This window comes from Marmota monax, unplaced genomic scaffold (assembly GCF_021218885.2).
Source record: "Marmota monax isolate L192 unplaced genomic scaffold, Marmota_monax_Labrador192_F-V1.1 WCK01_AAM20220418_F8-fsc00099, whole genome shotgun sequence".
Taxonomy (NCBI): Eukaryota; Metazoa; Chordata; class Mammalia; order Rodentia; family Sciuridae; genus Marmota; species Marmota monax.
This window is the reverse complement of record NW_026692126.1, coordinates 6,907,095-6,932,938: the sequence shown is the minus strand read 5'-3', so window position 1 is coordinate 6,932,938 and position 25,844 is coordinate 6,907,095. Positions and strand designations below refer to the sequence as shown.

The 25,844-nt window shown below is 34.4% G+C and overlaps 1 protein-coding gene across 1 annotated transcript in view; it reads left to right on the top strand.

The window, feature by feature from the left end:
• Window positions 1-2,421: 2,421 nt before the first annotated feature.
• The window catches only part of Crb1 (crumbs cell polarity complex component 1), a 192,685-nt gene continuing 169,262 nt past the window's right edge, over window positions 2,422-25,844 (top strand). The window contains exon 1 of the mRNA XM_058586069.1: window positions 2,422-2,628. Within this exon, the coding sequence (XP_058442052.1) occupies window positions 2,559-2,628 (70 nt within the window). The 5' untranslated portion in view covers window positions 2,422-2,558. The remainder of the gene's footprint in view (window positions 2,629-25,844) is intronic.

Below are 25,844 nucleotides of genomic sequence, written 5' to 3'. Positions count from 1 at the left end.
TGGCTTCAATGAGGCTTCAATCACCTAACTTCTATATTCAAACTCAACATGTATAATTCCTACAACCATTCTCTGTATAACATGTTTTTCCAACCTCTTATTTTATACTATCATACATACTATATCATCCAATCTATTCAATTAGCCTTACATGTTGTCAATTCCTTAGACTTCAGCTCTATGGTGGAGATGTTTTTTATTTTTTTATTCTAATTTGTTATGTATGACAGCAGAATGCATTATAATTAATATTACACTTATAGAGCACAATTTTTTCACATCTCTGGTTGTATACAAAGTATATTCACACCATTCATGTGTTCATACATGCATTTGGGGTAATGAGGTCCATCTCATTCCACTGTCTTTTCTACCCCTGTGCCCACTCCCTTCCCCTCCCACCACTTTGCCCTATCTAATCTTCCCATGCTCCCCCTCCTAACCCCACTATGAATCAGCTTCCTTATATCAGAGAAAATGTTCGGCATTTGGTTTTTTGGGATTGACTAACTTCACTTAGCATTATTTTCTCAAACTCTATCCATTTAAATGGTGGAGGTCTTTTTAAGACAGAGAGAAGATCAAGTTGGTCTAGTATGTGAGCTTCCCAGAATGAGATTCTTGCAAAAGGCATGAAGGGATACACAAATATAAAGATGAAAAGGGAATACACTAGGTTTATTGAAGAAATAATGTTCCAGAAATCCACGAGAAGACTGTACTAACACTGCCAACACATCAGCAAATAACTCTGGGAACACAGAATAATTACTCTGCATCTCAATTCTCCATCTGGCAAAATACAGAGTACTGGATTAATAATATCTCTGTAAAGCCTGGCATGGTGGTGCATGCTTATAATACCAGCTACTTGGGAGCCTGATGAGGGGGGATAGAGAGTTTGCAAGTTTGAGCCCCATTCTGGGCAACATAGTGAGGTCCCATCTCCAAATCTCTCTCTCTCTCTCTCTCTCTCTCTCTCTCTCTCTCTCTCTCTCTCTCACACACACACACACAAGTATTATTTCTGTAATCTGAAATTATTTTGAGTCAAATTTTCCAAATTAAATGATTTGCATGATAAGAAGGAAAATCTTCAAAAATAATACTTGTTCTCAATTCTTTTTACTTATTTTTACTTATTTACTTTTACTTTTTATTTATTTACTTATTTTTACTTATTTGTTTATATTTTATTTTGCTTTGTTTTATAAATGAGTCTCATTATGTTGCCCTGGCTGTTCTCAAAGTCATGGGCTCAAGTGACCCTCCCACCTCAGCCTATAGGTGTGTGTCATCACAATGAGCTAAAATGAATAATTTTAAAGGGCATATCCTCCTTTAGAAAGTAAAATCCTTAGGAAGTAGTGCGGAGAATATGATTGCTGAAAAATATGCTGGCTATCAAAATATTATGCTTCACTTAGATACATGGGACAAAAATATGAAGACTTCAAAATAAATGTTAAATAGTTAAACATCCAGCAGAACTATAGATATTTATACAAAATCAGACATACAAATTGTGTTTTAAGCCACCTGATCAGTTTTTAAATTATTTTTTAGTTGTTGTTGGACACAATACCTTTATTTTATTTATATACTTATATGTGGTGCTGAGGTTTGAACCCAGGAACTTGCACAAGCTAGGCGCATGCTCTACCGCTGAGCCACAACCCCAGCCCAGATCCGTTTATTAATATGAAAAGGCCATGTGCCAGCACTAACCCCCCATCAGAGAATAAGGCATTCTGATTCTTACAAACACTCATTTTCATGAAGTATCCAAGAAAAACATGATTTTGAGGACTTGAACAATGGAATATGAAGGAAAGAATGAGCTAAAGGTATTTCAAAGAAGCAAATATTTGCTCTGATTTATAGTTAAAAAAAAAAGAATCAAGAAGTTCCAGATGATATAATTCATGAGAAGGGCATAAAACGGGCATTGGTTTTATGGAGAAAAACTACTCAAAGCTCTATCCATTTTATGACAGCTTAATTTTTCTTCTATCTTGTCCTACCTTATCAAAAACAGAAGTCTGACTGAATTGTAAGAGAAGGGTTTAAGAACAGAAAAATTTACTTGTACATGAATTGTGTTTTGAAGATGAACATAAATATATGGGAATATAGGGAGTTGCTTTAAAAGTTGCCAAATCATAACAATTATGTGCCAGGACTGTCATCAGAAATTATCTCCCTTATTAAGGGTGAGTGAAGAGACTAATCTTTTAATAGAGGCCCTTTTAGAAGGCAGCATTAACAGAAGAAAACTGGTAGAAAAGGCCTGAGGGGGAAATGAATCCAGTCCAGCCTGAAAAAAATTCTGCTCCAGGTTTCAAAAATTACCCCTTCCTCCTGTGTAAGTGAGATGCTAAGAAGCACAACTGCTTTTTGAATCTAAGTCTGCAAAGGAGCTGTGTAAGAGGGGTGGGACGGAGATGGCACCCAGGATCTCTGGGGCACTTGCTCCTTTCTGAGCCAGACAAGGGTCAGGAGCTGGACTGGGACCAGAACACCAGCAAGGCGTCAGAGAATGTTCTCTAAATAAAACCATGGCGCTTAAGAAAAATAACCACCTTCTCATCTTCTACCTCAGTTTCTCACTGTTCATCTACGTAAAGAGTAAGCTATTCCCATTTATTGAACTTTTTTCCACTTTTTCTGACTTCTTCCTAGCTTATTATATTTCTTGAAAATAGTTCATAGTGTTGTGTTGTTCTACAAAATACAATGCAGAAAAGGAAATATTTATTTCTTCTTGGTGTCAGCAAGTGTCCTGTTTTGAATAAATCAGTGATATCAGTCAATGTGAAGAGTCAATTTTGTGATTCCCAGTAGATTCAGAAAATGTTTTTATAACCCTTTAGCCATGATCAGGAGAATTAAATGGTCACATAGAAAAGAAGATATTTTGTTTTGTTTACAGTTTTACAAAATAGATTATTGGTAGTTTATAATTGATATCCTTTCAGAAAGTTATTTATAAGTTATGTTGCATTTTATTCCCACATTCTCACTTTTAAAGAAACTCTGTATTCCAACATTTGCTCTCATAATCAAAGGGATGGTCTCGATGTTTCCCAGAGGATAATGGTTCAAAATGTCTCTTTGCCAGAGAAATGGGCATCTATTGTTATGTGCTTCTATTTTATAAATGAAGATATTATTTTCCAAAAACTTCACCAAATAGAAACAAGAACAATGTTTCTGGGATAACCTTGTCAAATGCATAGCAGTATGAAAAACCAGAGGAGACCAAATGGCCTCAGCTGTGTGCTTATGAAGGGGAGTAGCTATTGAACACGTTTAAAATGAAGGCAAGAAGAGTGTGTGCTTGTCAAAGGGCCCGTGTGATTTGTGTCTGTTGAATCTGAATATCAATAAGGAGACGCATAGAGCAGCTGCTGTTGAACAAGACGACTTGGCATTAATGCACAGTGCTGTGTAATCTGGGTCACGTTCTGTGGACACACCAGTGAGATTGTTACTTGTACAGTTAACAGCTGAACATATATCAGAGACTGGGAAAGACAGAAGTAGATGCTATAGCTAGGTAGCTGAAGACAAGTTCAGAAAAACAAGTCCCAACTTTAAACACGAATAGTAAAATACCCAATTGTAACCCAGGCATACACCCATGCAGGAATGTGTTAGGATGTGTATTCATTAAAGAGTTGTTGTTTAAACAGTTAATCACCCTCCCTGAAATTTGAAGTGTGCCCCATGCAGTAGAAAGTTGGGAAGATGAGGTATGTGGAGATGAAAGGGTAGAAAAGTGGGAGGTGAAAGGGTAGAAAAAGAAAAGACACATAAAATGTAAGATGAAATAATATTATGACATTTAAGAAGCAGAGAACATTGTCATTTCAAAGCAATATATATTAAAATTCCTAGGATCTGCTGCAGTTTGCTTTTAGGGAGCTGAATATGTAACCTTTACAGCATAAATTGTTTTTGGCGGCATAACTAAGAACAGATAATTATATACACATCATTTCCATTTTCTTTTTTTTTTTTTTTGCATGGACAGAAGTTATTTTATTGATGGATTCTAAATAAAGATTTTGTAATTCCTTGATTTATTTTCCAATATAACCTTATGTGAGTTTAACAAAGTTAATCTGAAGCTTCTTTCGTTCAATTTTTAAAGTCAGAGTTTTACTGTATTAATCTATTTTCTGGCAAGGTATGATGATATTGCCTTTCTACTCAAAACACTTGGTTTAGCTTTTATAAATCTGCTGTTTTTTAAAACTTGACTTTAAAACTTCCAGCAACCTGGTTCCAGTTTTCTTACTCATGCTATGACATGCTACTCAACATAAATCTTATATTCCAACCATGTAATTAAATTAACATCTAATTGTAAAAATGGCCAACATTACATTAGACATTTTATGTCTGTTATATTTCACTCAATTAGCACAACAACTCTATAGGATAGGTATGACTATAATCATCTGCATTTTACTGAATTGAAAACCAGAACTCAAATCACTATACCAGGTTATCTCACACTTTAGCACTCATCAGGGAGCTGGGATGCAACCTCTCAAGTTCAGCCACAGGTATTTTGTGTGTCTACAGTGGATTCTTGGAGCCTATAATTTTAACATTCTCTCTGTTTCAAATGTAGTGGTTAGAAGGTCTGAATTATACAATAAATATAACAATACAATATTTATTGAATTATAGAATAAATAAATACAATAAATTATGTAAATAAACTGATAGCTCACTACCTTATGATGCAAGGAATCACCAGAATAGTTCATCTTAAACATATCTCTCTTTCAAAGTGGTTTTTTAAGAGAAAAATAATAGACATGAAAATTTTGAGTGTTATTTCAACCTATATGCTTAACCATCATTTCAAGTAGAATTTACTATTAATTACATTTTATAGCTGAGGAAACTGAGGCACATAGAGGTTTATTAACTTGCCCAGGGCCATACTACTAGTGAATGGTGGAACTGGGATTTGAGCCTACAGGCCTGGCTCTTAAGTAATTCCTTGATTTATTTTCCAATATAATCTTCTATTAGTTTAACCAAGTTAATCTGAAGCTTCATTTTGTTCAATTTTTAAACAGAGTTTTGCTGTATTCATCTATTTTCTGGCAAGGTATGATGATATCGCCTTTCTACTCAAAATGCACTGTGCTAACACAACACTTATTTACATGCAGTGATAATGCATAAGGGCTTTAGCACTCTGGTCAGAACATCATAAGCACACAGGAAATATCAGTGAATGTCCTATTAGTAGAAATTAATAATAGCCTTTTCTTTTGCACCTTGAAGAAAGTCCAATTCTATTACATTTAAACTTTCTTTCCTGTCTTTCATTTGAAAAAATCCAAAAATCTTTTCACTTTGTCACTCTACAGGAAATTACAAGATCTGAAATTCTTAAAAAAAAAAAAAAAAAAAAGGAGGAGGAGGAAGGAAAGAAATTCCCTTAAATTTAAGAGAAGTCATCTGTAGCTTTAAAGAGTATTTTTTTTTTTAAGTTGTGCCTTGCTCTTCTATGAGGTGGATGGAGTTTATGTGGTTTGTGCAGTGCCTTACAGACTTAATGTCCAGTTAAGAGCATGAAACTCAAGGAGTATTAGAGATAAATTCACCAAGTGGCATTCATTTCTTATTCCTGAGCAGGTAGACAATCCTCTTTCTTGGAGTTGTAACAAATTTGCTCTTTCTCTCTTCCTGATTGTTCTTACGTGTGTAGAACAATTTTGCAAAATTGGTTCTAATGCATGGAATCAGTTGAATTTTAATAATTAAAGTGGAGCTATTCTTTTTTGCTTTTGATATGTTGAGATAGATTTTTATTAGTGTGAGACTCCTCTGACCCGTTATTTTGGGACTGTTAAAAAAACAATGAGAGCACTTCATAATCAACTCTGTTTGGAACCTTGATATGAATCTGTTGTGACAGGTTTAAAAGAAAACTACCATATTAAAGCAACCATAAATTAGAAAAGTAATTTATAGCTACCTTTCATTAGTCTATTACAACTTGGGGGATAAATTGAATATTTTCAATGTAATTGCCACATCTAGACTAATTTAACAGTAATTATTTTCATTTATATTCAAAGCATGATCATGGCAGGTGAATGAAATGTGGTTTGACAAAACTATTATTAGAGCTACGTGAATGACTTCAAAGAATTTGGATAATCTTCTAAAATCCATTGGAAATTACTAAGTAATTCAATTTGAATAGAACACTTGCCTTTAAAAAACAAACAGGATCTTTAAAGATAAACTATGGCTTATTTATCTAATCTTAATGCCATTATCCAGAAATAATTGAATTTCTTCAATATATCAGAAATGGTAGATGTTATTCATCAGGGAGTAATAGGAAAATTTAAAACTTTGCTACTCACTATGCAAGTTAATATTCATACTGCGACAGGTTATAAAGTGCCTACATAATTATTAGTGCTGGAAAAATGTATCTTTGCTTCTTCATAAGTAAAAATAATTATCAGCTTACAGTATAATAGTCTCTACTTGTTTCCTGCATCACACAGCAGGAATTAATTTTAGTTTATCTTTCTATATACTTATCTTAGGCAAACCAGATTTTTCTGGAGAATTGCATACTTCTTTCATCTTTAGTGATTTTCAAAAATTACCATAAATTCATGGTCATATTATAGCAATTTGTGAAATTTAAATGTACAAGAAAAGTTGGAGCTTCTAGTTCTATTTTAAATTTCATTGCTCATTTGTTAGGAAATCTCCAAGGAACCCACTTTTATTCTTTCAACAAATGAAAATGAGAGGGTTTCTTTTTCCTTTTTCCATCATTCTCTATCCACATCAAGTATTCACTGTCTATACTTAGACTGCGCTTTGAAGTTTTCTTCTATGGTATGTATCAAAATTCAGAAACATTGTTTTTGTATTAATTTATTTATGCTTACCTGTGAGAGCCCAGGACATGGCTGTAAGAACCATGAGTGTCTTGTTAAGACATAAACCAAGTTACTTAAGGAAGAGTTATTTAATAAATCAATTAATGATGAAATTTTTATAGCATTTTTTGTAAGAATCTTCCATCCTAACAACATTTTAAAGTATTTTTTTAACTTTTGCATCATTTACTTTTTTCAATACCCTTTAGAATAGTCCTAGAGTTATATAAAAGTTAAGAGAGTAGTAGGGAGGGATCCCTTATTCCCCTACTATTGACATCTTACATTAGTGTGGTAGATTTGTTATGACCAAGGAACCAATATTAAATATTATTATTAACTAAAATCCATAGTTTGCTCATACTTCCTTAGCTTTTACCAAATGCTATTTCCCTGCTCCAGTATCCCATTCAGAATGCCACTTTGCTATTGGTTGTTATATATAATAGACTTCTCTTGACTGTGACAGTTTCTCAAGTTTTCCTTGATGTTGACGATATGGCAGTTTTGAGGAGTACTGGCCAGATATTTTATAGTTTTCCCCATTATTGAAATTAATATCGTGTTATTATCATGAGACTGAAGTTATGGGCTATTGAGACAATGATCACAGTGTCATTGTTGTTATGTTGTACCAGTGATACATATAATCAACATGATATGTTCCTGCTGATGTGACCTTAACCACCTTGGAGTAGTGTTTCTCTACTGTAAAAACCATTGTGTTTTTTTCCCCTTTTCATACTGTGCTCTTATGAAGGAAATCACTATGTGTAGCCCACATCAGGAGTTATCCTCCCCCTCCTGGAGGGCAGAGTACCTACCCAAATTATTTGGAATTCTTTGCATGAAGGATTGAACACTATTCCATTTATTAATTTATTCAAGTGTTAATTTATATCAGTAAAGGCTTATTGATATTTATTTTATACTCCAAGGTTGTAATCCAATGTTAATTAATTTTTGTTATTTAAATTGTTGGGAGTTATTTTTCAATCACTGATCCATTGCGGAGACGCACCACACTTTGTTTATCCGCTCACTGATTGAGAGACATCTTGGTTGCTTCCAGTTTGGGGGTAGTTAGATTCAAGGGCTGCTGTAACAACATATTACCAACTCAGTGGCCTAAAACAACTGAAGTTTTTTCTCTGATACTTCTGGAGACTAGAAGTCTGAAATCATCGTGGTAGTAGGACCTTGCTCCCTCTGAGTCTCTAGTTGGACCCTAACTCATCTCCCACAAGCTCTGGCAGTGACCTTCAGTCCTTGGTCTCTGTGGCTTGCAGCTCATCACACCAATTTCTTTCTCTGTCCCTGCCTGGTGTTCCCTCTCTGTCTCTTCTCCTCTTTTTATCAGGAGAGCATTCTGTTAGATTAGGGTACACTCTAATGATTTCGTCCTAACCTGGTTGTATCTACAAAAACCCTATTTACAAACAAAATCCTATTCACACATCTGTAACCCCCTTCTTTATACTGTGCCAACCTCGTCTAAGTTTGACCTTCTACTTTTCATTAAGTGCATAGAAATTTTTGACATGAATTTGCCCTATTCATTTAGAGTCTGACTCATATACAGTGGCACTAGAATTGTGTATTAATGTATTTTCCTATTTTCATGGGACAAGAAGCTTAACTCAATTCCATAAATGAGTGTCCAATACTTAAACATACCTTTTCTCCCAAATTGTACCACCCTTACGTGGAGAACTAGATTATCATATCTCTCATTCAAAGTACCGACTCTAAATTACCTATTCTATGTTGTGTTTATTAATATAACATTATATTTTATTTTTCTATTTTTTCTGTGCCAGTGAAGAAGGTGGTGCTCAGGCATTTAGTAGCAGACCCTATGTTGCTACTGCCAGTGGTCTTTACAATCTTCTGAAGTTTCCTTCCTTATTTAATCAAAAGTAGTGACTTCTCTAAAGTTTCACAACAATGTGTTAAGTGGATTATCATATATTTTCTAGTTTTCTTTTTTTTTTTCCTCAGAAAAGTCCCATTAAAAGAAAACTCAAGGCAGGTACTTAATTTAACAACCATGTGGGGCACAACATGAGAAAAGACATAGTGGTAGGAATGAGCATGGCTATTTAGGGCTGAAGGTTTGACTGGAGTAGAAATTTTATTGGTTCTAGAGGGAGAACATGGGGGCCTGGTTCATTGTCTTTAGCCTCAAAGTAGTATAATTAATTAATCAAAGCTTACTGTTTATTCAATGGTTTCTTCATTGACTGACATTCAACAAGTATTTATTGGGCTATAAGTTTACATGTCTGACATTGTTCTAGGCTGTGAAAAGTATTGAACAAAAGATCTCAATCTCTGATATAGTGAAATTTACATTTTAGTGGTTTAGACAATATCCAAGTAAATAAGTAAAATATATAATTGTGAGCCAGTGATAGGTGTTGGAGAGAAAAGCAAAGGATGAGACAGAAAACGTGTAAGCCATAGGAGTATCTCAGTAAATGATATTTTGTCAGCAACAATAGCAAGAGCCAAGGCCCTGGGGCAGGAGTATGCTTATAGTGTATGAAATACTGCAAAGTGTCTAACAAAACCAGAATGGTTTGAGAGAAATAGAATCACTAGGGAGGTTTCAGTGGTTTTGCTATCAGTTCTTTAATATTTTCTATAATCCTTCACAGTAGCTACTATAAAGCCCATTAAGACACTTGAGGCAATAGATAGCTTAAGGGATATACTCAAAACCTAGCTATAAGGTAATATAACGGAGACTTAAACATAGGTTGGTCAGATTCTAAGTCTCACATCAGCTCACAAAAGCTAGAAGATAAACTCAGGAATTTTGCAAGTTAGTTATTGAAGCTTTGTCAGTTTAAAATCAGCCATAGTGGAAGTGATCACAAACACTACGAATCAGGACTTTGAGGAAGTTTTTTAGGAAGAAAAAATGACTCCTAGATAACCAGGTATCTATTCCATCTTTGTACTTCTCCAAATTAAAAATGTCAAAAATTTCAACTGGTATCCCTCTCTTACAACTAAATTCTGCAGTGGCAGGGATTGCTGATATGTAACCTGGATTAACCTTGTTGTGTAATCTTTTTGGTTCTCCACATTATTGTCCTGATAATTCCCAGATGGATGATTCTTTTCTCTAAATCCAAAATTCTTTGAAACTTTTAAATAAGTATACTTTAGGAAAATTAGTGAGAACTAGGGGCTAATGAGGCTGTTTATATTTTAATCTCAGCACAGTTCAGTTTGCTTTGCCCAGAGACCAGCTCTATACAAGTAATCACGTCTGGTCAGATGGTCTCAAATTGGCAGCTTTCAAAGACAGAAAATGAAATTAGCTCTTAGCAAATCAAGCATCACCACTGCAAAAATGAACTGTGGGTTATAGCAATAATGTTTTCATACAAATAATGCATCTGTATGATTTCACATATGTTTAAATAATTTTAGTTACCTGTTATCCATTCCTTTAATGTAGTTGAAGAACAAATATTTATATCTAGCATCCATTTTTGAATAAGGAGGGTCAGTAAATTCAAATTTTGGCTCTGTCCCCCCATTAGTTGTGCATCCATAAATGGATCCTTTTAACTCTCTAGGTCACTCATAAAATGAAGGGGTTAGATTATATAATTACAAAGTTTCCTTCAAGGTCTACATTTTATGATTTCATAATTATTCAAAGCAGTTAATTATACACACTGATGAACAGCTTTCACTAGGTCTCAGTACAACAAGCAAATTTCTGCAACTTCTCATGTTAAAACAAGGTTTATGTCTTCATCACATACTGGGTACAGGTTGGCTATAATACTACCTTATTTGTCATCATCATTTCTATAGATTGTTTGTGTCCTTTTCCCCCAAATTCATATGTTGAAATCTTAATTCCTTGTATAATGATATTATGAGGTGGAGACTTTGCAGGCGATTAGGTCTTGAAGGCAAGTCCCTTGTGAATGGAATTAATAGGCTTATAAAAGGGACCTCCAAGAGATTCCTTGCCCCTTTCACCATGTGAAGACACAGCAAGAAGACGTCTGGCTGGTAGGAAGTGGGTCTTCTTCAGGCACCAAATACAAATTCTGCCTCCACTATTGGTTTAGGAATTCCCAACCTCCAGAACTGTGAAAAAGAAATTTCTCTTGTTTATAAGCCTCACAGTCTGTGATAGTTTACTTCAGCAGCTGGAACAGACTAAGATATTCATTGTGGGACAGATGATGGGACTATCCAGTTTTAGAGAATGTTGTGTTCATGGCTGAAGAAAAGAGAAGAAGAACAGCAGAAGAGTTTTATGGCTTTGAAGTCTTCAGCTCAGCTGTGGTATGGGTCACTTTGCCTTACACTTCATTAACCAAAACAGGTCATGTGGCTCAGCCTGATGTCACTGGACTAGGGATGAAGTAAGGTAGGAAATATTTGGAACAAATAATATTGTCTACTCCATCTTTCCTCTTATTTCAAACTTTTAGGGGTCAGTTTCTAAGCAAGTTCATTTAAAGAAGCATTAAATATGTATATTAGAGCTCGGTGTGGTGGCACACATCTATAATCCCAGTGACTCAGGAGGCTAATGCAGGAGGATCACAAGTTCAAGTCCAGCCTCAGAAATTTAGCAAGATTCTGTCTCTAAGTAAATAAATAGATAGATATAGCTGGGCATATAGCTGAGTGGTAAAGCACTTTTGGGTTTAATTCCTAGCATCAAATAAATAAATAAATAAATTCTGGGCACCAGAAACAAACAAACAAACAAACAAGTAAAGGTACAGATTAGAAATTAGAAGGACATTGACAAATATTTTATTTCAGCAACTATTTATTAAGCAGTTATGTGTAGGACTATTTAAAGGAAAGGTACTGACTATTTAAAGATCACATTCTCCACTCTAGTGGGGAGGATGTATGTGTGAAACTCTTCACACATTGTTATCTATGAGACAAATCACATTTATTCTTTTCTGATATAGAGGTAGAAATTTTATTGCAAAACATAAAACTAGTTTGATGACAGGAAGAGATGCTTGTGAAAGGAAATATAATCAACTGTGCTTTGAAACCATTAGCCCCAATACAGTCAGTTATTCTTCGAGGTGAAGGTCAACTCAGATTTGGGGAATTAGCAAATCGTTTGTAGATTAGAAATTCTTACTTCTCTCCAATCTAGTTTCAATTATGATTTATACTCTACCAGAGACTGGATGAGGAAGCAGAAGTCAAAATGCACAATTTTATATTTTAGATATCAGAAATTTCATCAAACACTCTGAGAATCTATTTAACATTTTATGGACTAAGAACCTTAAGAGAAACCTCTTTATCCTGCTCATTGTGGTACTGATTGTTTTTCTCCATGTTCTCTTGAAGTAATTTTAAAAGATTGATTTGGCTACAAAATTAATAATGATAGAAATAAAGAGAGATTCTATTTTTTTCATTAACTTCATTATAGGTAATTTCTTCCATTTCTTGGCCTTTTTTTTACAACCTATATATATATATATATATAATTGAAAAAAGGCAATGTATGTGTTCTGTAATTTATTTGCTCAGTTACTGAAGGTAGCAGATGAGCTATTGGAACTGCTTGAACTTCAAAATAGCTATAGATCTAAGATCATGCTTGCACGAACTTGATGTATCCCTAGGTTGGAAGATCAAGAAGGGGTGCAATTGTGTCCATTCTGAGAGACTGTATTGCAACAGTGAGTGTAATCTACTGCCACCTGTCCTTTTATTCTCCTGTTCCTTGTGTTTGGAGATACTATATTCATTTGATTTTTTTAAGATTTCATGCTTCCTTTGGCTGTGAGATATAACCAAATGCTGTTACCACCTTCTCTATTGGCAACATTGTGGGTCAAACATTACACTGAATGGTTTTACACAATTTATCAGCTTATAATGAAGATAGTACTCTTTCCATTTTGCAGAGGAATGTAAGGTTTCAAGAGAACAAACCAACAAATTGTTGATTACCTATACTTTTTGTTCAAAATGGGTAATTTTTACACAGTCATACAATCAGGATTTTGAATGACTAATTTCAGTATTCATAAAACCCTTCTAAACCTTGATAAATCGGATTATTTCAAACATTGGTCTCATTTAATTAAATAGACTTTTAATAGATATAGCATGAGAGTTCTATACCAATTTTTCTTTCTTTCATTTTTGGTGATGCTGGGGATTGTACCAACTGAGCTATATCTCCAGCCTATATACCAAATTTTTGTTTTGTAAAGTGAAGCATTAATGTAAATATAATTGGTGCTTATGTTTATAATTAAAAATATTAAGTCAGAAAAACATAAGAGAGAGAGAGATGTAATGGGAAGATGATCAAGTTTGAAAATAGGTTCCACCCATAAATAAAGTTCTATTAATTAAACTATAAGAAAGGCATTAAAGATTATTTATCATGTATTCCATCACCAGCTCCATGAGCTACAGGTGTGCTTTCAAGTATCAACATACTGTATACCCTCAAAGGAAATTTTTGATTGTTGATGATAGAATTTCAAAGACCCAAAAGCTTTAGGGATACACTGGCTTTTTAAAATTCCAGATAGCATAACAAACATACATACTAATAAGCACATTGTTCCAAGGCACTTTTTTTAAAAATATTTTTTTTAGTTGTCAATGGATCTTTTGTTTATTTATTTATTTATTTATTTATATGCAGTGCTGAGGCTCAAACCCAGGGCCTCACACATGCCAGACTCTACCACTGAGCCACAACTCTAGCCCCTCTAAGGCACTCTTTACTCTAATAGGTAATCATGCAAACAGAAATGGCTTTGGTTACAGATTGTTACAAAAATATGTTTTGTTAATGATTTGCAAAATTTAATGTGTAACATAAACACATAAATTTAAATGATGGATTTCTAGGCTCCAACTCCAGATTGGATAATCATTTTATTATTTAATTGCTCTTGTGTGGGACCTGGGAATCATTTTGGGAGGGAGGTCCTGGGGATTAAATTTAGGGGCACTCAACCACTGAGCCACATCCCCAATCCTATTTTTTATTTTATTTAGGTACAGGGTCTCACTGAATTGCTTAGTGCTTTGCCATTGCTGCAGCTGACTTTGAACTTGCGATCATCCTGCCTCAGCCTCCTAAGCTGCTGGGATTACAGGCATGAGCTACCATGCCCAGCCTCAATTTTTTAGACAACAAGTCTCATGATTTTGATGAATATCACTTACAGAACAGATATTAAGAGATATTAATTCATAGGTTAAGAGTTGATGGAGTATTAATTATCAAAGCATGGCCAAGAATGTTATGAGGGAAGAGGAGGGGAATAACAGGGGCGAGCATAGTGCATTTGGAACCCACTTAGAGAAAAATGTAATAGTACGGGGTAATGTGAGATGAGGTGGTAGGGGCAGCATCCATACAAGAATGGCTTTAAAAACTCTAATGAGTTATAATAATCTTCTTGGCATTTCCTGAATCTTTTCACATCATGACCATGAAAGGATAACATATGCACACCGTACTTGCTCATGCAGTCAGTTCTATTGACAACCAGAGGTGACCACTTGGTGGCTCCTGTGGCCCTGACATGTTTTAATTTGCTCTCTGTATGTATATTGGGAAATGCCACTATGGGAAAGGGAAAGTCGTGGATGGACCTTTAAATAGAAACACTGACATGCTCAAACTTGGTCATACAGAAGATGGATTAAAGAGGGGCAAGGCTGCTGGTAGAGAGACCTAGTAGGAAATAATGGGAACCTCAAACAATGTATTCTCAGTGAGGAGGAAGATATAGGAGTGAACTTAGAATGGAAATCAACTTAGTGTTTGATGAGAAATGGATGAGAAGGAAAGGGAATATAGTTAAGGATAATTTCCAGGTTTTTAGTTTATGCATCTTAAACAATGGTATGGCATTATTTAAAGTAATGTAAAAAATGTAGGATGAATCCTTATAAATTGAAACAGATTATTTTGAAATATCAATAGGACAGTCAGGAAAAGATGTCCAGCAGGCAGTTGGAGATACTTCCTCTAAAGTTTAAAGAAGAAACCCAATTAGGAGATAGAGAATTGAGTCCTCACTCTTTTGGAAACTTTCACTAAGCCCATCCTATATAATATTATTAGGATTGGAACAGGCTACACAAAAAAATCTAGAGAAGTACTATGACATAATCTTACAGTAATCTTGTAGATCAAAAGGCTTAAATATGAATGTTAATACCCACTGACCTCCAGGCAAATAGTTTAAAATGAGTCCAAAGATTATCAAGCAAAGGCAGCCATAACATTATGTATAATAGTGACTAAATACAAATAATCTTGAGGATATCAATTATATTTGCATATGGGATGGTTTGGATAAGTGTCCTTCAAAGGTTCATTGTCATGAGCCCTCTATGGGCTGTGTGTGTGAGGTATGTGCATTTGATGTATGACAGGACTGGTCTGGCATTGCTCATTGGGCTGTGGGACACAAATGTGCCTTTCCTCTCACTCTGTCTGTGATCCCACACAGCACCTGAGATGGGTATGACCTGCTAAGATGTCAATCAATCTGCTGACTGCAAGCCATCACAAAGCAAGACTCTACCTATGAAACCTATCCCTGCCTTTGGTGTACCCCCTTAAATAAACCACCAGAGCCATTTTGTCTCTGTCTAGTTCAAGAACCCATGTGGACTAGATCTATCAGGGGCTTTGCTTTTGTAAAATATTTCTGAGTGATTGTGTTTTATTATTTAATTATTTGAGACATTAAGATTTAGAGTGGCTATTTTGGGTAGCCTGGATTCCTCTGGGCAGAAGAACCCTCCAATGAGATGCTGACTGTCTTTCCCCTCAAAAGTCTATATGTTAATGGCTTGTTCCCCTAGCCTTGAGGCTATTGGGAAGTGTTGGGACCTTTAAAAGGGGGACAAGTTGGTGGAAGTTAGGTCATTGCGGGCATTTCCTTGAAGGGGATCCTGTCTCTTGGTTTCCTATCTTCCTTGAGGTGAATAGGCCTCTTCCACCACATATTTCCTTCCATGATGTGTCATCCTACCAAAAGCAACAGGGCAAAACAACTAGGGAGGGAATTCTCTGAATCCATGAGCCAAAATAAACCTTTCTTCCCTCTAAGTTGATTTCTTGCAGGTATTTTTTTTTTAATAGCAGCAGAAACTTGACTAACACAGCATACTTAGACTAAGAAAAATATTTGAAACAAATTGTGTTATTTTATGTTTCAATAACCAGAGTTGCTTTTAAAGAAATAAACACAATCCAATAATCAAGAGCAAAGTAAGGCAATCAAATATTTTCTAAGGTCATTTAAGAAACACACAAAAATCCAGAATATAATTCACAGAATATGTTTTAGAACTACTCTTTCTCCATTTTTATGTTCTCAGTATCTTTCACTATTTCCTGAAGTCTAGACTCTCAGTTCCTTACAGATTCTGTCTTATGAAGTCCTCATAGGTTCTTTAAATCCCGCTTAGAAATGAATTTCTGCCCTTTCTTACATAATTCCTATGTCCTAGATTCCCAAATTCTCTTTATTTCCTTCTCATTAGCTTGATTCTGTGTAATAACAGACCAGGAGCAAAGCAAGTTTTCATATAGGTTAGAAAAGGAATGGGGAAAATGATTCAACAAAGTCAAATGTACTCTAGTGAGCAAGGAAGGGGAAAATAATGTCAACAAACACTAGTTCAAAACTTCACTAGTTCAAACCTCTGGATGCTGATTCAAAATGGGGAGGGGGGTGGCATGAGAAAAATGGAGGAAGTTGGATGGGCAAGAGGAGGGAGCGTGGGGTGGGTACATGGGTCAGGAAAGATGGTGGAATGAGATGGATATCATTACCCTAGATACATGTAAGACTGCACATAGGGTGTGATGGTACATCATGTACAACCAGAGAAATAAAGGAGTTGTGCTGCGATTGTGTACAATGAATCAAAATGCATTTTGCTGTCATTCATATATATATAATTAAAATAAATAAATAAAGATTAAAATACTAGAGAAACTGGGGATAGGAAAAAACTTCACATGTGTCCCTCAAATAGCTAAGTGAAGAAATAAATCACACCAGGATGTCGTTATGGAATTTGTGGTATAAAAAAATGTTATGGACAATGAAAGAAAAATTCTGAAGAGAAATATTCTAGAAATTTAGTAGTAATTGATTTTGGATCAGCTTACAAGGTATTACAATGTTTTTCTAAATATTGCTAGAGGTTTGATATTTTTGAAAAGCAGGCAAAGTATCTTTAATAACCAGTTCAAAATATTTCTATTGAAGTAAATTTATTATAAAATAATATAGATGTTCTAACAACATTTAAGTCACAGGAAATAGTTGCTGTTGTTAAGATGTTAAAAATCTATACTTATTAAAAAGAAATTAGTTTAAAAATATGTAAGAAATGAGAATGTGTATTTTAATCTTAAGCAGTGTGGTTTTGAACCATTTTACTTAATTTCTGGAGATGTTATCTCATCTCTAGAATGGAAATAGAGATCATTTTCAACTGCATGTAGTGCTGTGATAAATAATATACATGTAACAATCTATAAGATCTTACAGATTGATAATCAAACTGAAGATTCACAATAGGGACAGATGCAGTGGCACACACCTGTAATCCCAGCGACTCTGGAGGCTGTCGAAGGAGGATTGAGATCAAAGCCAGCCTCAGCAAATTAGCAAGGTCCTAAGTAAATCAATGAGACCCTGTCTCTAAATAAAATATAAAAAATGGGCTGGGGATGTGGCTTAATAGTTAAGTACCCCTGGGTTCAATCCCTAATACAAAAAAAAAATTCACAATAGGCTGCATCAAGCACCAAGTATACTTACCTTGAAGAAATTTATGGACAAGCATCAATGAATGTACAGCAACAAGCCAACAGGTATCTCCTGATTTCCAGGCTCAGACTTGGATGTCCCAGGGATTCTGCCCACTAAATGTGTGTAGACACAAGGAACAACGTTGACTGGATACTTTAACTCAAAGAAAGCATCAGCTTTGATGTTCTTTCAGTTTTTATATAAAGCCATATGTATGTAACCGATTAGTCACATCTAATCAGGTTTATGTGATTAGCTCCATCTCTCAAGGGCAGCTCCATTTCATTAGTTTTCCAATTATTCATTAAACAACCTTGACAATGAGTTACAAGTGCTTAATCTGGTAAATGGGATTCTAATTTATCTTGTAATTGATATAGGTAAATTTCTTTTTATTCCTGAAACAGTTTACTGCTGAAAATTAAGAATCAAATCTTAAGGCATTCTTGAGCCTAGAGAGAAACAAAAAGAACTGTTAGACATTTTTCCACTTATAAAATGCTCAGAATAGTAAACAAATTTTTTAACAGATTTTAATTTTTTTTTTCCTCATGTGGCATGTACCTGATTGCTTGTTTTCTAGGTAAGAGGGAGAAGACCACTCTCAAAAACACAGAGTCTTTCCCTAAATAATCACAGCAACATCTTCATTTATTGAGGATCAAATACTTGTAATTGTGTTATCTATAATCTCTGAATCTTACTATACATCTGTAAGGTACCTGTTATCTCTATTTGAAAATTGTATGATTAAAATCCTAGAAGTTAAGTGACAGAGCGAGGATTAAACCAAAACATCTTGTCATTCCCTCAAAACAACTTTACAGGTCTGAATAACTACAGATAGCTATCTTAGATGACTAAAGATTTACTAATTAATCATTTGACATTTATCTCTTTAAATGGTAATGTAACAAGTTTTCAACTTTCTGTCCAAATTATCCTAGCTATTAAATGACCTACACACTTGTAATGAAACACAAAATTTCAAGCACCTCTGTACAGAATATAATAAAATTTTCTTAGAGTTAGTCTTTAGGATTACTATAGGTTATTAGTATTTGAAGACCACTGGGTACCTTGAATGACCTCCAAACCCACCCTCCAGCACTGTGATTTTAAGAAGAAATCATTGGTGCTTATTTTTGTTTGCATTATAATTATATAAAGTTTTGTTTGTATCTCTAATTTAATGCAAAGCCACATGGACATCAGAAATAATGGATATTTAATTTGATTATTTAAGCATTTGAGTCATCTTGTCTCTGGTTCAAGGGTAAAATGAAAACTATTTTGAATTCTATTAATTTCCTGCTTCATAGGCTCTTGGATGTTTCTAAAGAAAATCTTCAAAAAAAAAAAAAAAACCAGAAAAATCTCAAAGTAAACTTAGGTTGATAGATACATTTAAGGTACAATTTTTATGTGCTTTCATGAAATTCCAAATTAATATTTGTATCATATATTCATAGGTCACAGAACAGTTGAAAAGGACAAGTAAAATAAATTTGTAGAACACAGCCTATATTAAAAGCATTAATTGGAAAATAATATATGGTAGTTTAGAAATCAATATCAATGCACTCTGTTGAGTAATAAAAAGGTGTATCTTCCTGTGTCTTGTTTTATAACCATAAATTTATTATTTTATTTATATTATAATTTCCACCCATTTAGTGTTTATGTAACCATTTGCTTGCTTATCAAAGCTCTTCAACACATGGACTATTTCTTGATTTCAGTTTTTTTTTCCTTCTGAATTCCACTTACTTTTCTGTGTTTCTGTTAATCAGTGAGAAACCATGTGACATTTCACCTGAAATGTCACAATAATCTCTTGAAGTTCTTGAATGATGTTTTATTTTGAAGGTCGCATGTCTTTTTCATTAGGCCACTATTCTTTTGTGTGGAGAATTGCGCTCTTTACTGTAATTTGTTCTTCTCTAGGAACTCTATTTCCTTTCTGGTTTCTTTTCATTTTTCTTATCTACTTCTTTTTTTTATTTTAACCTTTCTGGTTTCCGAATACTTTCTCCTCAGCTTCAGTATATTGTGATATTCCTTGGTTGTGGGTTTATTTTTACTTTATTTATTTCTTTTTTAATAAGTGTATTGAAATTATACATAATAGTGGGATTCATTAACTTTATTTCAAATTTTATTAATTCTGTAAGAGACTTTCTGAGTTTCTCCATTCCAAAGTTTCATAAATCTCACAGTTTTGGGAAAAACCTAAGACATTAATCACTTTGAATACTTTCTCATTCCCATTCTCTTACTTCTATTTCTTGGTATTACTTTTAGATGAACTTTGGAGTGTTTTTTTCTATCTTTGATAGCTGTTAAGTTTGCTAACAATTTTTTCTATTCAGCTGTGTCTAATATGGTCTTTATATTTATTGGTTGAGTTTATATGTCAGTAGTGACATTTTTCTTTACAACAGATCTATTTGCTTTTAAAATATTTGTATTGCAATTTAAATTTCTTTTAAGATAGATAGCTATATCTTATATGGTTATTTATTTTGTATGATAGTTATATATCATTATAGATAGCTATACATCTATAATTATTTATATGTATACTTATTTTTTGTTACTTATTGTACATACAGTTATTTTTTCCAGGTATATAGAAGTCATATTTCTTTTTAAAAAATTTTTAGTTGTAGATGGACAGAATGCCTTTATTTTATTTCTTTATTTATATGTGGTGCTGAGTATTGAACCCAGTACCTCACACGTGCTAGGCAAGCATTCTACCACTGAGCCACAACCCCAACCCCATATTTCTCAATCTCTTATCTCAAGGTTGGGAGTTTAGTCTGCTCTATGTTGCTTCTGCTAACTCATTGCTTTTTTTTCCTTAGGACTGGTTATAGGGTACTGGGAGCCTTTCTTCAAACAAGGCTTTTTAGAAATCTACATTGTATTTTATTAATTCTGTGAGAACATTTTGTGATCTAAGTCATGGAAGCTTCCCTATGAAGATTTTTTTTCATGTGCTTTTGCCAAGTGCCCAAGAACGCCACTGGCTCTGAGCCAGTATGTGATTTCCCTACCTGAAGTGTGTGTTTGGGGAGGAGGATCTCAGATCACATGGACTAATGTGCAGTCTCCAGGTTCGGACTTTCTGGAGATCAGGTGTGCAATGGGCAGGCAGTCATTTCCTTCCTTCTTGCTCCCCCACATCCCTGACAGTGGGAAGGTTATTTGTTAAGATCTGTTTTCGCTTATCGCTCGGTTTAGAATCCCCCAGCTCCTCTCCATGGTTATCATGAACCATGCTCCTGATGTATTGGATCCATTTTCCTCTTTCTCCCTCCCCACAAGAAGACAAATAATGGTGATGAACATGAATTTCAGCCCTTTCTTCCTCTGTGTTACCTGGTGACCTACATTTCTTCCACTTACATATTTAAATAATGTTGTTTTATTTGATTGAATATTTCTGAGGATTTGTATTGGGAGAATTTTAAGTTTATGAACATTTGCCCTCTCACTAAAAATAGAAGTTAATTATGCATTCATTAAAGTAAAAATATCTTTATAGAAATGATATCCTATTACAGGAAATTATATTTCTTATTCCTGGCTCTCTGGCAAGAAATCCAAATGCATTTTTTAATTGTAATGGGCCCCAATTGAGAAATAATCCTTCTTTAAAATAAATACCTTTCAAATGAGAAACAAATCCAAAACATACTGTGGATATTCATCATCTCCATTTTTCCAAATATATGGCAATCTCGCAGGCTATTCCAAGTTGTCAGCTTCTGTAAATTTGCATGTAAGAGGTTATAAATAAAAGTAACTATTACAAGAACTGGGATGACTTATCTTGTAAATTTTAATTAGTAATATTTAAACATCCACATAAGATAACATTTATTGAATGATATGATCTTCTAAACCTCAATTTGAATAAAAATGTTAATAATGACAATATTGAAATTTGTAAGAAAGGACAGGTATGTCTTTTTATTTTTTATATTCTAATGAATTTATGAATTTTACTTTCCTTATTAATCTGAAATAAGAAACACAGGACACTTTGCAAGTTTATTCTAACTTAATTACATTGAGGAATTTAATGTTTGCACATTTCTTAATTTTCTAACATTATTTGGTTATGCCTTTTAAATCACTGTTTTCAATTATTGCCCAAAACTCACATTAAAAATAATTTCACATGGAGCACAGTGGCACACTGCTGTAATCTCAGCAACTAGGGAGGCTGAGGCAAGAGGATCACAAATTTGAGGCCAGCCAGGGAAATGTAGTGAGGCCCTGTTTCAAAATAAAATGAAAAGAACTGGGAATGTAGCTCAGTGGTCAAGTGCCCTTGGCAAAAATAAAATTTTAAATTATATAATAAAATTTCAAATTTAATTCAATTGGTTTCTATCTTAATTGAATCATTGAAATCTCATAACATTGTTGGATATCTTTCTTTTTAAAATATATTTATTTTTTAGTTGTAGTTGGACGCAATACCTTTATTTTATTTATTTATTTTTATGTGGTGCTGAGGGTCAAACCCAGGGTCTTGCACATGCTAGGCGAGTGCTCTACTTCTAAGCCATAATCCCAGCCCTATCTTTCTTTTTTTTAAAAAAATTATTTATTCTAATTTGTTATACATGACAGCAGAATGCATTTTAATTCATAGTACACATGAGCACAAGTTTTCATTTCTCTGGTTGTACACAAAGTAGAGTCACACCATTCATGTCTCCATACATGTACTTAGGGTAATGATGTCCATATCATTCTACCAACTTTCCTGCCCCTGTGTCCCCCTCCCATCCCCTCCTTCCCCTTTTCCCTATCCAAAGTTCCTCCATTCTTCCTATGGTCCCCCCACCCTCCACCCACATTATGGATCATCATCCACATATCAGAGAAAACATTTGGATTTTGGTTTTTTGGGATTGGCTTACTTTGCTTAGCATGATATTCTCCAATTCCATGTGTTTACCTGCAAATGCCATGATTTTTTTCTCTTTTAATGCTGAGTAATATTCCATTGTGTATATATACCACATTTTCTTTATCCATTTATCTACTGACGGACATCTAGGTTGGATCCACAATTTAGCTATTGTGAATTGTGCTGCTATAAACATTGATGTGTTGCATTACTGTAGTATGCTGCTTTTAAGTCCTTTGGGTATAAACCGAGGAGTGGGATAGCTGGGTCAAATGGTGGTTCCATTCCAAATTTTCCAAGGAATCTCCATACTGCTTTCCATATTGGTTGCACCGATTTGCAGTCCCACCTGCAATGTATTTGTGTGCCTTTTTCCCCACATCCTCGCCAACGGTTATTGTTGTTTGTATTCTTAATAGCTGCCATTCTGACTGGAGTGAGATGAAATGTTAGAGTAGTTTTGATTTGCATTTCTCTAGTTGTTAGAGATGTTGAACATTTTTTATATATATTTGTTGTATATTATCTTCTGATCTTCTGAGAAGTGTCTGTTCAGTTCCTTGGCCCATTTATTGATTGATTTTTTTTTTGGTGTTAAGTTTTTTGAGTTTGTTTTTTTAATATATATCCTAGATATTAGTGCTCTATCTGATGTGCGTGTGGTAAAAATTTGCTCCCATTCTGTAGGCTCTCTATTCATTCACCTCACTGATTGTTTCTTTTGCTGAGAAGAAGCTTTTCACTTTAAATTCATCACATTTATTGATTCTTAATTTTATCTCTTGAGCTATAAGAGTCCTGTTAAGGAAGTCAGAACCTAATCCCACATGATGAAGATTTAGGCCTACTTTTTCTTCTATGGTCGCAGGGTCTTGTCTCTGGTCTAATTCCTAGGTCCTTGATCCACTTTGAGTTGAGTTTTGTGCATGGTGAGAGATCAGGGTATAATTTCATTTTGCTGCATATGGATTTCCAGTTTTCCCAGCACCATTTTTTGAAGAGGCTGTTTTTTATCCAATATATGTTTTTGGTGCCTTTGTCTAATATGAGATAACTGTATTTATGTGGGCTTGTCTCTGTGTCCTCTATTCTGTAGTTATCTTTCTATAGCAAAAACAAAATTAACAAGAGAGTTTATATATATTTCAAGAGGCCTCATATATTTGTCTTTTTGGTTCCCAGAATCCTTAGCATACACAGTACAAAATAGAGCACATTCCTGATAGCTTTTATTTACTCATTTAAATTTTAGATTAAATATCCATTTGCATTATATATGCACATATATATTATATATAGATGTAATATATAATAAATAACAGTATGTAAATATATATAATATTTTATATTTCATTAAATACTGCTCTTCTCTGTCAGCATTATTCTAGAAGGTCTGTGTGTAGGTCAAGAGATAAGTTGTGGACTAGGGATGTGGCTCAAGCGGTAGCGTACTTGCCTGGCATGCTCGAGGCGCTGGGTTCCATCCTCAGCACCACATAAAAATAAAATAAAGATGTTGTGTCCACCAGAAAAAAAACTGAAAATAGACATTAAAAAATCCTCTCTCTCTCTCTGTCTCTCTCTCTCTCATAAAAAAAAAAAAAGATAAGTTGTTTTACTTGAGTCTTTGGGAGGGAAGTAATTTTTTTGTAAATGTTGTTAGTGGTATACTCTGAATTTTTATAAGACCACAAACAACTGTCAAGCTATTTTCAGGCTACAGGATTCTGAATCCTTTTTCCAGTGGTTTTTCAATACTGTCTGATTGCCTTCTGGTTTGCAGTCAGTCCAAGGTTTGAGTGAGGGTGGTACTGGATTACATCATCAGGGTAATGAACATCTGAGTTGTAGATGACCCAAACTGAAAATCAAAGTAAGGCATTAATTTATGAGTGGCAGGCAAGAGCAAAGGTCAAATGCAAAACAGGGATGACCGAGAGCCATTTAGGATATTCAGCACATTGACCCAGGAAAATCCTCTTGAGGCTGAGGGCTGTGACATGTAATAGGACAAAGACGTCTGGCAATACAGAATTTCTGGATTCAAGCGTGGGGCCAGACACTCAAGGACTTTACAATATTGCTGTGCTGTATGGGTCATCGTGATAAATTTAGCTCATATTTTCTATAACAGAATGGCTCAAGTCCAAGCCTTCATATCTGTAGCACTGAAACTTTTAATAGCTGCTATATATCTGAGCAGCTTTATTTCAGTCACCCTCCTTTCTTCCCCCCACATGATTAAGATTTGTTAATGGAGATATTTGTCAGACAATACAAGATTGTGATTAGATTTTCTTTTAAGTGCGACATATGGCTGAAGGTCTAATCTTATTTCTGCCTGAGACTTGGTGTACTTTGGATGATCCTAATGAAGTACTATGTCTTCATAAAGACAAAGGCCACATGTGCTGTGACTCATGGCAACACATAACTGGACGTAGCTAGACAGGGGCTACTTTGCCTCTTCTGTGGATCTAAGAAAGATGGCATTCAAATGCTACTGAGGCTTTTGGTTTTCATCTCAGACAAAATAATACATATTGAATCTTTCATGTATCTCATGGACAGAAGCGAGCTGTAAAAATATGAACACCAGACTAGAAAATGTGTTATAAAACTGTCTAAACTATAATACACACATTTCTTAATCTCTCCCGGGCTGTTTTCACCCCTGCAAAATGGAGGATAATGTTCCTAGGTGTAGAACAAGCTACAGTTTTTCATAGTAGGTAAGAGCTAAGGCTCAAGAACCAGATTGCTGGAGTTGAATCCTGCCTTCCTCTACCTTCCTGATGTTTGACTTCAGAAAATTACTTTTGCAAGCCTCCATTTCTTCATCAGTAAAATAGAAATAATAATGGTACTTATACTATACTGTTTTTATAAAGGTCAATTGACATCATAATGGTAATGACTTAGGGCAATGCCAAACAATGCCTGGCACAAACCTGTCAGTTAATTTTAATTTCTAATAAAGTTGACAATCAATTATATTAATCAACTTTTGTATTAACCAGTTGAATCACTGAATTGTATATTTTCTTTTATTAAAACTATCTCATTACAGATTCTGAAGTCACTTATATCTTCAGGGAATATGAGAGATAGACTTCAAAAAAAAATCAAAGTGAT